The 14070-nt window shown below is 40.2% G+C and overlaps 1 protein-coding gene across 1 annotated transcript in view; it reads right to left on the reverse strand.

Annotated features, from left to right (window-relative positions):
* thsd7ab (thrombospondin, type I, domain containing 7Ab) overlaps window positions 1-14070 on the reverse strand; it is a 148557-nt gene that overhangs the window by 79633 nt on the left and 54854 nt on the right. The window contains exon 3 of the mRNA XM_058747356.1: window positions 9723-9971. Coding sequence (XP_058603339.1) covers window positions 9723-9971 — 249 coding nt within the window. The remainder of the gene's footprint in view (window positions 1-9722; window positions 9972-14070) is intronic.

Here is a 14070-nt window from a genome sequence, read left to right on the forward strand (position 1 = left end):
TCTTTCCCACTTTCGCTATAGTGCGAAACAGAATTGCAAAAATCCATTATCTTCTCGAGCTGCCTGTTCATAGTACGTGGGAGCTCAGAAAGCATTGTGTGGCCTGTGACGGCGTGCCAGCACGGGCCATCTGTGAGAGAACGAGATTAGAGCAGCGTCACTGAGCTCTTAAGATCACTTCCATTTGTCAGTGCATCTCTCTTGGCTCGGGAGCACAGACCAGCCCTATCCATCTCACCCCGTCTCCATATGCTCATGTGCTGACTCTCACTGGCACCACCGCTCACGCAGAGCAGGGGTCAAGCGGCTCCCGGCAGGGCATCCCGCTCCACGCCGGCATTTCTCCATGAAGAGCAGAAAGCACTACAGTTGGTAGAGCATGCTGAGACGTGACTTCTAGGTTTTTTTTAGTGCTTGTTTCATTTACATGCCCACAGGATAGGAAAATCCCAAATGAGATCTCGTTAACATCTCAATTGCTTCTCCTTGACAGCAGTAAGATTAAATCGATCGCGACTTAGCTTAGAGTGTTTCTCAGTTACACAGTTCTCCTGCAGCATGCGTCTCTTCTAGAGATTCAGAAGAGATCTCGACAATGTCTCCAACTCTGCTCAGATTCGCCAAGACAACAGTGAGAGATTTCAATATGAAGTCAAATGCTATCAGACCAAATGGTCTGAGCTTCTATTTACGTTCATTTTCAAGCCAGGCTGGAAAAAAATTGTGACAATTCTGCAGCAGTGTTATTTCAGGTATCACTAAAATACTATAGTTTTAATAAATTTCTTCTTTTTTTTTTCATTTTAATTTTAGTTACATTTCTAATCACTTGAAATGTTTATACAACTTTTTATATAAAATTCTAATTATATAATTATTTATTGCAGTTTTTAATTTCAGTTTTGTTTTGTCATTTTGCCTACAAATTTATTATTATTATTTTTATTAATATTTTAGTTTTTGTTATTCTAGTACATCAAGTTAAACTAAAAAACAAAAAAAAACAAAAAAATAAAATAAATGTTGCCTTGGCAATTTTATTTTATTTTAGCTTAGTTTAGTTTACCTTTATTTTATTTTAGTTAACATTAACATAAAATTATGGTTTTAGTTTTAGTGAACTATAACAATCCTAGTGTAGCAAATTAGCTTAAAAGGGAACTGTATATAAATAATTACAATTAATTATGATTAATTACAATTACTTACAGTGAGGAAAATAAGTATTTGAACACCCTGCTATTTTGCAAGTTCTCCCACTTAGAAATCATGGAGGGGTTTGAAATTGTCATCGTAGGTGCATGTCCACTGTGAGAGACATAATCTAAAAAAAATCCAGAAATCACAATGTATGATTTTTAACTATTTATTTGTATGATACAGCTGCAAATAAGTATTTGAACACCTGAGAAAATCAATGTTAATATTTGGTACAGTAGCCTTTGTTTGCAATTACAGAGGTCAAACGTTTCCTGTAGTTTTCACCAGGTTTGCACACACTGGAGGAGGGATTTTGGCCCACTCCTCCACACAGATCTTCTCTAGATCAGTCAGGTTTCTGGCTTTGAGCTCCCTCCAAAGATTCTCTATTGGGTTTAGGTCTGGAGACTGGCTAGGCCACGCCAGAACCTTGATATGCTTCTTACAGAGCCACTCCTTGGTTATCCTGGCTGTGTGCTTGGTCATTGTCATGTTGGAAGACCCAGCCTCGACCCATCTTCAATGCTCTAACTGAGGGAAGGAGGTTGTTCCCCAAAATCTCGCAATACATGGCCCCGGTCATCCTCTCCTTAATACAGTGCAGTCGCCCTGTCCCATGTGCAGAAAAACACCCCAAAGCATGATGCTACCACCCCATGCTTCACAGTAGGGATGGTGTTCTTGGGATGGTACTCATCATTCTTCTTCCTCCAAACACGTTTAGTGGAATTATGACCAAAAAGTTCTATTTTGGTCTCATCTGACCACATGACTTTCTCCCATGACTCCTCTGGATCATCCAAATGGTCATTGGCAAACTTAAGTCAGGCCTGGTTTAAGCAGGGGAACCTTCCGTGTCATGCATGATTTCAAACCATGACGCCTTAGTGTATTACCAACAGTAACCTTGGAAACGGTGGTCCCAGCTCTTCTCAGGTCATTGACCAGCTCCTCCCGTGTAGTTCTGGGCTGATTTCTCACCTTTCTTAGGATCATTGAGACCCCACGAGGTGAGATCTTGCATGGAGCCCCAGTCCGAGGGAGATTGACAGTCATGTTTAGCTTCTTCCATTTTCTAATGATTGCTCCAACAGTGGACCTTTTTCACCAAGCTGCTTGGCAATTTCCCGTAGCCCTTTTCAGCCTTGTGGAGGTGTACAATTTTGTCTCTAGTGTCTTTGGACAGCTCTTTGGTCTTGGCCATGTTAGTAGTTGGATTCTTACTGATTGTATGGGGTGGACAGGTGTCTTTATGCAGCTAACGACCTCAAACAGGTCCATCTAATTTAGGATAATAAATGGAGTGGAGGTGGACATTTTAAAGGCAGACTAACAGGTCTTTGAGGGTCGGAATTCTAGCTGATAGACAGGTGTTCAAATACTTATTTGCAGCTGTATCATACAAATAAATAGTTAAAAAATCATACATTGTGATTTCTGGATTTTTTTTTTTAGATTATGTCTCTCACAGTGGACATGCACCTACGATGACAATTTCAGACCCCTCCATGATTTCTAAGTGGGAGAACTTGCAAAATAGCAGGGTGTTCAAATACTTATTTTCCTCACTGTATATCGGCTGACAGAATTAAATTGTCATCAACTGATCTGTTCGTCCAGTGACCATTCAGTGTAAGTTCATATTAACTCTAAGAAAGGATATTTTCGTGGCCACAGGAAATACTTTCCTAAGTATTAATGCATTAGAGCATTTGCAAGGCAGAACCAGAAACTCATGTAATTTGTGCACACAACTTTTATTAACTAAATGCTAACACACATAACTAATCTAAACAAACAAACAAACAAACATACATACACTCATGCGTATATACAAAAGGGGAGCTAAAGTGGATGAATGAAGCCATCAGAGAAAAAAGAATGCAGTTATGGAAAGAGTCAGTTAACCACCTGAGTAAAACCATCAGCGCCGTTTATAACAGGGTCTATAACTTATACTAAATCTCTGTTTAGTTTAGTTAGATGTACCATACTTGCACTTCCATGGCTGTTGGCGTGTGTCTGGAATGCAGTCTCAGATGAAAAGTCTTGATGGTTTCAAGGTTTTGGACTCGCAATCACGTTCTTCCGGGTTGAAGAGTGATGAATTCCACAAGATGTTATTCTGGTTCTGAGGTTCGAGGAGCTTTGGTTGAATGGAAAGTCAAGGCCGCAAGGCCTGGCGCAAAACTTAAGTGCCCCGAAGAGTTTTAGCTCACATCCTTTTAGGATCTAACAGAACCGCAGACTGAGATATGTTGGAGCCCACCGGGCACGCCGGTACCAGCTCAGGCTCTCCACACGGGCAGCAGTCCGGATTTTTAGTAGAGCTTTTGCAGAAGAGAGTGGGCAGAACTGTGCGTGAGCCCTTTAAGGTCTGCGAAGAGTCACACCTCTCAGGATGGGCTTGACCAATGAGAAAGGCTGAATTTCCAAGCGGGAGTTTGGAAATACTTGGGGGTTTTATGACCCTTTGTCTGAGAGCATGGTAATTTGCAAAGGGGTTGGATTAGAAGTTGTTATACAAACTATTAAAGATTCTTAGGACATTAATATGTTGCATAGGTATCAACATGTAATATTCGCTCTCAATTAGATCATCCGAAGACGAATTGATAGAGACCAGACATGTTACAGTTAGAGTGATATTAACTAGAGATCTATCATAAGCATGCATAAAACTGTATATAATACACAAAAACATATACAAGAACAGTAATAATATACACAGTGACCTGAATGATATGTTTGTTCGTTCAAAGAAAGGTTTTTCTATGAATTAATTAGAGAAAAGTCCATTTTTATGGCATAATGTCTTTCCTATAGGAAACAGGTAGTGAGATGCTCTGCATTTGCATTCCTTTGAGCAATAAAACTAGTGTTATCTGATGGGTTGCCATGGAACCGGGGGCCTGAAGTCCTTGACAGTCCTACTGGCACCGGGTGTGTGTATTGGGTGAGGGGTCTGTGACTATTTGTTAATCTAATAACTAATTGATTTGTTAAATCAAATGCAAAATTGTGTGTCTGATTGGTCCAAATGCTACACTAGTCTACAGAATGATAGGTTTGCTTTTTGCATGTCTTGAATGGCCCCAGAAAGCATGTTCAGTTCTATCCGAAACAGATGAACTTGAATCTGGCAATGTTATTATGTTGGTTTTTGCAGGTAATGTGGAAGTTTGGAAATTAAATGTTGAGTGAGTTTTAATGCATTACCATTTTTTAAAATAATGTGCATATGAGAGATTTAAAAGATGCATTTGCTGAAGCAACCGTGCTATTTTACCTTGTTTCTATAAGTCTTTGAGCTCTTTTATCATGATTCATTTTTAACAGACTTGCTGTACCAGGTGCACTACAGAGCACAGTTACTACATCAGAACAGCCATACATATAGAGCTGGTTATGTGATGCAAATGTCAAAATATATTCATTTTAAATCATGCATAAATCATCCACTATGGTAAAGCGTTTGGAGGTTTGCCCAGATTGTTCATTTTATTGCTCTGTACTTTTACTGTATGTCAACAATTGTCTCATTTGTTTCTAACTGATTTCTCTGAAGAAGAAACATCTGAGATAGTTGAAACTTCAATGACAGGCTTACTAGGAACCGCATTATATCATTTGAGTTACACGAAAGAGCAACTTCTGAGCAACAATGTTTTCTTTGGGTTGACACATAATGAGATATGACAAGATGATATCAATTTGTTGGCGTACCTCTCATAATATCATCACTCCGATGATGCGATGCATTTTCACACAAAACCATGAAAATGAAAACCTTTGATTCCAAACAGAGATACGACTGGCTGTCATGTCTAAATAAGAAAGTGTTATATCTGCAATTCAAAAGCACTCACTCAAACTGACTGCATGAAATCATGCATACAGATATCATAGAGCTAAAAAAAAAAGATTTTTTTTTAGTCTGACCCTGTCGAGCCACTGGTTCAAGTTTTCACTCGCCCTGCCAACATTTTTACTGGCCCTGCAGCAAAAATGAAAAAAAATAACATACATATTTTTATACCAGTCAGTCTCTGCATTTGCAGTCAGTTTCGAACAAACATTAATATTGTAAGCTGTGAAGTTTTTTTCATGGTAAAAAAGGTAGCCGACTAACCGGCTCTTTACAGTGAAAACAGTAATACTGTGAAATATTATAAAAAAATTAAAATACCTGTTTTATATTATAATATATTTAAAAAATGTAATTTATTCCTGTGATTCAAAGCAGAATTTTCAACATCAGTCCAGTCTTCAGTATTGAGTGTGCAGAATTTGCATAGCTAGCCACACCCGGATATCCGGGTATAAATAGGCTAGCGTAGCATCTGCTCACTCGTTCTGTTCTGAGGAGTCGAGAAGCGTCTCATCCCACTCAGAGGCAGTTCGGGGTTGTAGCAAGAAGGACACAACGTCTCCGTTCCCTCCATCAGGGAATGAGGGTTACCATACGTAACCAAGACCTTCCCCTTCTGTCGGTCACTTCGACGTTGTGTCAAGTGTACGACAATAGGGGTCCCTATACTAAACGCCACAACTGCCGAACTGCGTCACGAGTCCACAGGGGTGCAGATGTTGACAAGTCAGCGTATCACGACCAAATGTAACTCTCCTCCTTGTAACCTTCCAACACCCAAGACTTAAGACCTCACTCACCAACATCCGGGAAAAACTGGTTCCATTCGAAGATTATAAATCTAGCAAATGTATTAGGTGTAGCCCAACATACAGCTCTACAGATATCTGCTAGAGAGGCCCCGTTTGCCAGGTCTGCTAATGCAGCCATGCCCCTGGTAGAGTGAGCCCTCCCTTTCAGTGGGCAAGGTAAGCCTCCGGCCTGATAGGCCATCAGGATCGCATCCACAATCCAGTGGGAGATCCTTTGTCTGGAGACAGCACTTCTGCTGTCCTCCAAGCAGATAAAGAGCCATTCAGAAAGTCTGAAACTCTGAGTGCGATCCAGGTATGTGCGTAGGGCTCGCACTGGGCACAACAGAGATACTGTAGGTCGGGGTCCCCTTCTTGGAAAGGGATAACTTGCAATGTCACCACCTGATCCCTGAAGGGAGTGGTGGGAACCTTGGGCACATATCCAGGCCGAGGTCTCAGGACAACGTGAGAGTCTGCCAGCCAGAACTCCAGGCATGATTCGTTAATGGAGAGGGCTTGAAGATCCCCCACCCTCTTGACAGAAGTGAGCGCAGTCAGGAGGGACATCTTCATGGAGAGGGCACTGAACTCGACTGACTGAAGGGGCTCAACGGATCTCTCTGTAAGGCCTGTAAGACCACAGAAAGATCCCAAGAGGGAATGAGACATGGACTCGGAGGGTTCAACCTCTGGGCACCTCTGAGGAACCTAATAACCAGATTGTGCTTCCTCACCGATCTGCCTCCCACAGTGTCATGGTTAGCCGCGATCGCGGTCATGTACACCTTAAATGTAGAAGCAGACAGGTGCCTGTCCAGGCCTCCTTGGAGGAAGGAGACTACAGATCCGATGCCACATCTCCGAGGGAACACCAATTCACGAAAACGCGCCACTTCAGGTCGTGCAGCCGCCTCGTCGAGGGGTGCTCTGGCCTGAGTAATGGTATTCACCACTGTTGGTGAGAAGGTCTCTGAGTTCCTCCTGGTCGCATCCAGGGACCAACATGAAGGTTCCAGAGATTCGGGCGCAGATGTCAAATTGTGCCCTTCCCACGGGAGTACTGGGTGGCCCCACCAAGTGGTGGCGTTCGCGAGCAGAAATGCACCGCAATAGCACTCTCCACCTGTGAGACCCCATATACACCCTCGCTGGACCCCCATCGAGGGTGGTGAGGACGAAGGAGTTGGTATATCGTTTCCTGGCTGAAAAAAAGAGCCTTCCACGTTTCCATGCTCAGCAACCAGCAACCAATCACCCTGCCGCGAGCATTCGGAACAGGGTGAAGAAGCTTGCTCAGTTGAGACATCAGCTTCTGATGGCTCAAGCCCGCCCTCCAATGCTGCGAGAGACAGCTCATCTTCTTTGCGAGCGCCAAATGAGCGATTAAACTCACCCTAGGACAAGCTGTCAAACCCATTCAGAAGACACAAAGCGTGCAAGAAATGAGAGGTCCGCGGGGATCCCCCAACAGAACTACTCTCGCTTCCACCTGATCTCCCCCGACGCACATCGCTGCGGCCTCATAACCGGAAGTAGAAGGACCAGAGCGGGAAGCAGTCAGAGTGACTCATTCTTTTAAAAATGAATGCAAGCCACGAGCGCAACACGCTTATGGTCATGTCCTCGCAAGCGGGACATAAACCATCTACGAGCGCTGTTTCAGCGTGAGCATAACCCAACACTGAACACAGCACTCACGCCGGTCGTTTAGGAGAGATGTGAACCTGCACCAGAAGAACAAGGATGGAAAGGTATGTTTGTCGACACACACAGTTCCGCCCATGAAGCTTTTTAGAGAAATTACTCTTTTAGAAGAAATTTGCTCTTAAAGATCGCCGCTGAAGCACCTAGGGGTACTCTCACAGCTCTTATCTGTGTATGAGAGGGAGAGACCGCTGTATGAGAGGTGAATGAGTGCTGCTTCTCACAAAGAGACGCTGCATCGGCTCCGAAAAACAGAACGAGTGAGCAGATGCTACGCTAGCCTATTTATACCCGGATATCCAGGTGTGGCCAGCTATGCAAATTCTGCACACCCAATTTCATTGGCCTTTTCTCAAAGATGTCAGAGGTGTTTGGGCTCCCAAGAGCGACCCCTAGTGTCATACACTCGACACAACGTCGAAGTGAACGACAGAAGGGGAACTTTACTTTTCTGCCACTTTAATTAATTTAAACCATTCATTGCTGAATACTTATTCAATTAATGCATTCATTGCTGAATAAAAGTATTTAAGTATTAAGTATTTCTTTAAAAAATATAATACATTTTTCTTTACAAAATATAATACAGTTTTCTTACTCTTACTGACACCTTACTGAACTTTTGAACAGTAGTGTATGCATCACATATAGCATGCATATAAGTAGGGCTGCAACTAACGATTATTTTAATAATCGATTAATCTGTCGATAATTTTTTCGATTAATCGATGAATCGGATTTAAAACAAAAAACAAAAAAGCATTCATTTCCAACCCTTTATTCAAAAACAGAACTAAAATCTTTAGAAAGTGCACAAACATGTTGCTCCTTGAACATCCCTGAGCTGTTATAATAATAATAAAATAAAATAAAATGGACTAACACAAAAACATAGGGGAGAGTGCAAAAATTTAATAATTTAACAACACTGCGTCGTTAGCGTTGGTATTGTATCAGACACCTGCACTTAACATTATATGAAAATCAAGCTCAAATGGAGTTAATAATGTTTTTGACCAGAGAATGACGGAGATGGAGTGTTTTGTCTGTCGTTAGAACGGCTGTAACTGTTATGCAGTGCATAAGTGCATTAAGTGCATTATGCTTTCATCAACTTTTACAGGTTATATAACTTTGATTGTAGCTATATGGGCGCTTAGTTTTTTCTTGTTGTTTAATACACTTGGCCAAAATCTCAAATTAAGCGCTTATGCACATAATGCACAGGATATTTAAAACGTATATAGACAGCAAATAACTAATTCTTCTCCACTCTTCAAACACACAAAAACATTATCCTTTACTGACATAGTGTTTGAGTAAAGAAAACGCTGTACTATTCAAACACCAATTATTTATTCACCCTTGCATTGCGAAAAAGCAGAGATCTCATCTTCTCCAGGCTGTGCGCGCGTCAATCTGAACGGAGGCGGGGTGAAGTTACGAGGTCTCGCTGAGAGCTCGATGATCCAATGGCGTTACGAAGTTTTACTGACAAGTTATTTTAATGCTTATCATTGGTTTACTATTTTTAAAACTCTCTGATTTAAAATAATAAAACGAATTATAAGCGACTCAAGTTTGGATAATTTTCACAGCACATGACTGGGCTAGAGTATGGCAACTGCCATACTCTGCCATACGCAAACGCCGCCCCTGCTCCCACACCTTGGATGACTTGGGTCGCACGGATTTCTCTGCCTCCGCCATGTATCTTTCCTCTACCTCCGCTCGTTTTTTTTTTGTTTTTTACTTTTGTTTTTATTTATGAGGCGCCAAACTCTGCTAGCATCCGTGTGCGAGAGAGACCGAGTGTGTTCACTCCGCTCCGCGCTCAACTAAAGTTTTTTTTTTTTTTAATAATCAAACGTCTCCGCGTCGCGCGACACAACGAATCGATTATGAAATTCGTTGCCAACGCTTTTAGTAATCGATTTTTATCGATTTAATCGATTCGTTGTTGCAGCCCTACATATAAGTGTAGAAAAAATATAAGTGTCTAATAGATATGTATTGAATACTGGAAAATTACACTTCAGTTTTCGGTCTAATATAGCATGAGATGCAACCAGGGAATTTTCAAGGCTTGAAAACACATACATGATGAACAAATGTATAATGTAGTGAGAAAGCAGCACGTCTGTGGTACTTACACAGGGCAGGGCGGCACCTCATCCCCTTCAGGTTCACAGTCCTGGCTCTCCTCCAGCTGGGGACACTCGGACCCTCCTCCGGTAGGAAGCCGTATCAGCTGTCTGCTGCGGGAGCGTGAGCCCTGAGGAACACTGGGGTCCAAGCAGGTCTTTGAGCAGGAGCCCCACGAGCTCCATTCATTGACCACACAGTCTTTGGGCATCAGACAGGACTGGTACGTCTCCGGCAGACTCCAGTGGGGACACTGGCTGATACAGGACAGACGAGTAAAAGGACTGGTCAGTCAACATGACAACATAACGATTTTACAGTTTTTGTTTAGTTTCAGTTGAAGTATTAAAATATCTAAAACTAAATAAACAACCTAAAAACTAAAATTTAATAAAAACTACAGACATTAAAAAAAATAAAAAAAGACACAATTACTAAAACTTTAACCAAAACTAAAATGAAAACAGAAAATATAAAAATAAAATATTTCAAAATAAAAATTATATAACAGTATATCAATGATATTAAAAAAAAGAAAAGAAATGCTGAAAATGAAAATGAAATATTTGTTTCTTAGAGATATTTTTATGAGAGTGTTATGCAAGAGTTATACCAAATTAAACAACATAAATATAAATATTATAATGTACAAATATGTTTTTAAGTAGATTTTTGCAATTTATTTTTTGTAAACAAATAATTACAAAATTCGATAAAATTAAATAAATATGACCAATACTTATTTTTATTTTCATCATATTTATTTATTAGAACATTGTGTCTGGACAAACATCAATTTTAATAAAACAAAACAAAACAAAAACAAACAAACAAACTAAACTAAACTAAACTAAACTAAACTAAACTAAACTAAACTAAACTAAAATAAAATAAATTCCAGGGGCTCAACTAACAAATAAAAAGCTGTGAACCCCTGATACCATCACATTACAGTATCACTGCAGTATTTTGTCTTTTAATACTTTAATCACATGCTTTTGGTAACAAACTCAAATCGCAGCTGAACAGCTTTTGTAATTGTTTCAGTGGCCGGTAACTTAATGCTGAGCAGTGTGAACGCAGCAATTTCTCTTAGTCTCTTATTTTCTCTGTAGGCAATGCAGCTGACGAGCTATTATAGCTAATTACAGGCTGCTTCCTTTCCAGCGTAGATTCATTTAGCAACCGCTCATTTAGGTGCCGTGGCTGCCAAACTCACCTCAGGGCAGCACGGACTCTTAAACACATAAACTTCAAAGCTGGCACTGTTTTCCACCCACTTTAAACCCAGATTAAGATGTCTTGAAACCATTTAAAAATCTGGCAACATAATGACACCATATTGCAGCACAATAACTCTTCCTGAGGTATAAAAACGATAGTAGCCGTAGGTAAACTGTATTTGGCAGAAGTAGAGAGTATGCCAGTCTGTTGCTGGAATAGTGATTGTGTGCTATAAAATAAATGGGGCTATTATCAAGATTGTGACTAGGGCTGGGCAATATTAAATTAATTAATTAACCGACCCAAGGAGGAAAGCTAAAAAGAAGTTACAAAATGGTCACCTTAAAAGTGCAAATTAGTACCATCTGAAAGGATATTGACCCATTGACAGTTTTGTATTTTTTCTCAGAGTGTTCATTTATATTCACCAGCTTAACTAGGCATGCCTGAAATCAATGGCAATATTTATCTAAATATCTATTTATATACAATATTTTAAAATATATATTTCATATTTAATATATTTTTTAATTATATAAAAATTAAAATATATTTTACAAACTAAAAGTATTTAAAATATTTTTTTAAACAGATTTTAAAATAAATTTATATTTAAAAACGTTTGTTTTAATATAAGAAAAACTTTGTATATAAAATATTTGTATGTATAAAATCTTTGTAATATGAGAAAAACTTATTTTTTTAATGGATTTTTAAAATGGAATTTATAAAATTTGAATTGTATTTATTTATGAGAATTAATTGCGGTAATATTAATAATACATAACAGTGATGTTTAATAATAAATTACTAAATATTAATATTAATATTAACCTTAACTTTTGGACAACTGATTAACGGAAATAAATCACACATATCCACTATCAATGCCATGATTGCTAAAGAAGTTTAAATTAAACATGAAAAAAAGTTTCCATAAATTCCATAATGTGATAGATATAACAGAATATTTAACAAGAAAATAAATTTAGGGTGGATTTGACTTTTCCTGAGTGTCAAATTGGTTTCAAGCAGTATTGTTCTGCTGAAATGCTTTGCTGTACCACAAACTTCCAAATATTACTAACATGCATTGTTTTTATGCACTGTGTTGCACATCTTTGGTGAGTTGTTGTTTACAGCTGCTTGATGGAATGAGGACACCATCATTTCCATTTAAATGAGAATGATGTTTCTCCTTTAATGTAAGAATAACTCAATTGTGGGAATTCAGGAGAGCCTCGGTGCGGCAACAGGAGCATTATGAAGAAGTCCATCAAATCCTAAATAAAATTAGTAGGAAGTACTCAATTAAATAATGCTATTGTATGCATAACACTGAGAAAAAGGTATATGATTTACAGTCTTTGGTTTTCGAGAGCTTGTGTAAAGCCACAAACACAAAGAACTAGTTTTTGCAATTGTTGTTTTTGCCATTGTCTGTTGTTTTTGCAATTCCATACATTACATATACACTGAACAAAATTATAAACGCAACACTTTTGTTTTTGCCCCCATTTTTCATGAGCTGAAATCAAAGATCTAAGACTTTTTCTATGTACACAAAAGGCCTATTTCTCTCAAATATTGTTCACAAATCTGTCTAAATCTGTATTAGTGAGCACTTCTCCTTTGCTGAGATACTCCATCCGCCTCACAGGTGTGGCATATCAAGATGCTGATTAGACAGCATGATTATTGCACAGGTGTGCCTTAGGCTGGCCACAATAAAAGGCCACTCTAAAATGTGCAGTTTTACTGCATTGGGGGGGTCCGAAAACCAGTCAGTATCTGGTGTGACCACTATTTACCTCACGCAGTGCAACACATCTCCTTCGCACAGAGTTGATCAGGTTGTTGATTGTGGCCTGTAGAATGTTGGTCCACTCCTCTTCAATGGCTGTGCGAAGTTGCTGGATGTTGGCAGGAACTGGAACACGCTGTCGTATACGCCGATCCAGAACATCCCAAACATGCTCAATGGGTGACATGTCTGGTGAGTATGCTGGCCATGCAAGAACTGGGATGTTTTCAGCTTCCAGGAATTGTGTGCAGATCCTTGCAACATGGGGCCGTGCATTATCATGCTGCAACATGAGGTGATGGTCGTGGATGAATGGCACAACAATGGGCCTCAGGATCTCGTCACAGTATCTCTGTGCATTCAAAATGCCATCAATAAAATGCACCTGTGTTCGTTGTCCATAACATACGCCTACCCATACCATAACCCCAACGCCACCATGGGCCACTCGATCCACAACATTGACATCAGCAAACTGCTCACCCACACGACGCCATACACGCTGTCTGCCATCTGCCATGTACAGTGAAAAGCGGTATTCATCCGTGAAGAGAACACCTCTCCAAAGTGCCAGACGCCATCGAATGTGAGCATTTACCCACTCAAGTCGGTTACGACGACGAACTGCAGTCAGGTTGAGACCCCGATGAGGACGACGAGCATGCAGATGAGCTTCCTTGAGACGGTTTCTGACAGTTTGTGCAGAAATTCTTTGGTTATGCAAACCGATTGTTGCAGCAGCTGTCCGGGTGGCTGGTCTCAGACGATCTTGGAGGTGAAGAAGCTGGATGTGTAGGTCCTGGGCTGGTGTGGTTACATGTGGTCTGCGGTTGTGAGGCCGGTTGGATGTACTGCCAAATTCTCTGAAACGCCTTTGGAGATGGCTTATGGTAGAGAAATGAACATTCAATTCATGGGCAACAGCTCTGGTGGACATTCCTGCAGTCAGCATGCCAATTGCACGCTCCCTCAAAAATTGCAACATCTGTGGCATTGTGCTGTGTGATAAAACTGCACATTTTAGAGTGGCCTTTTATTGTGGCCAGCCTAAGGCACACCTGTGCAATAATCATGCTGTCTAATCAGCATCTTGATATGCCACACCTGTGAGGTGGATGGAGTATCTCGGCAAAGGAGAAGTGCTCACTAACACAGATTTAGACAGATTTGTGAACAATATTTGAGAGAAATAGGTCTTTTGTGTACATAGAAAAAGTCTTAGATCTTTGAGTTCAGCTCATGAAAAATGGGGGCAAAAACAAAAGCGTTGCATTTATAATTTTGTTCAGTGTATATACATTACCGTTCAAAAGTTTGGGGTCAGTAAT

Source organism: Onychostoma macrolepis, chromosome 16, assembly GCF_012432095.1.
Source record: "Onychostoma macrolepis isolate SWU-2019 chromosome 16, ASM1243209v1, whole genome shotgun sequence".
Lineage (NCBI taxonomy): Eukaryota > Metazoa > Chordata > Actinopteri > Cypriniformes > Cyprinidae > Onychostoma > Onychostoma macrolepis.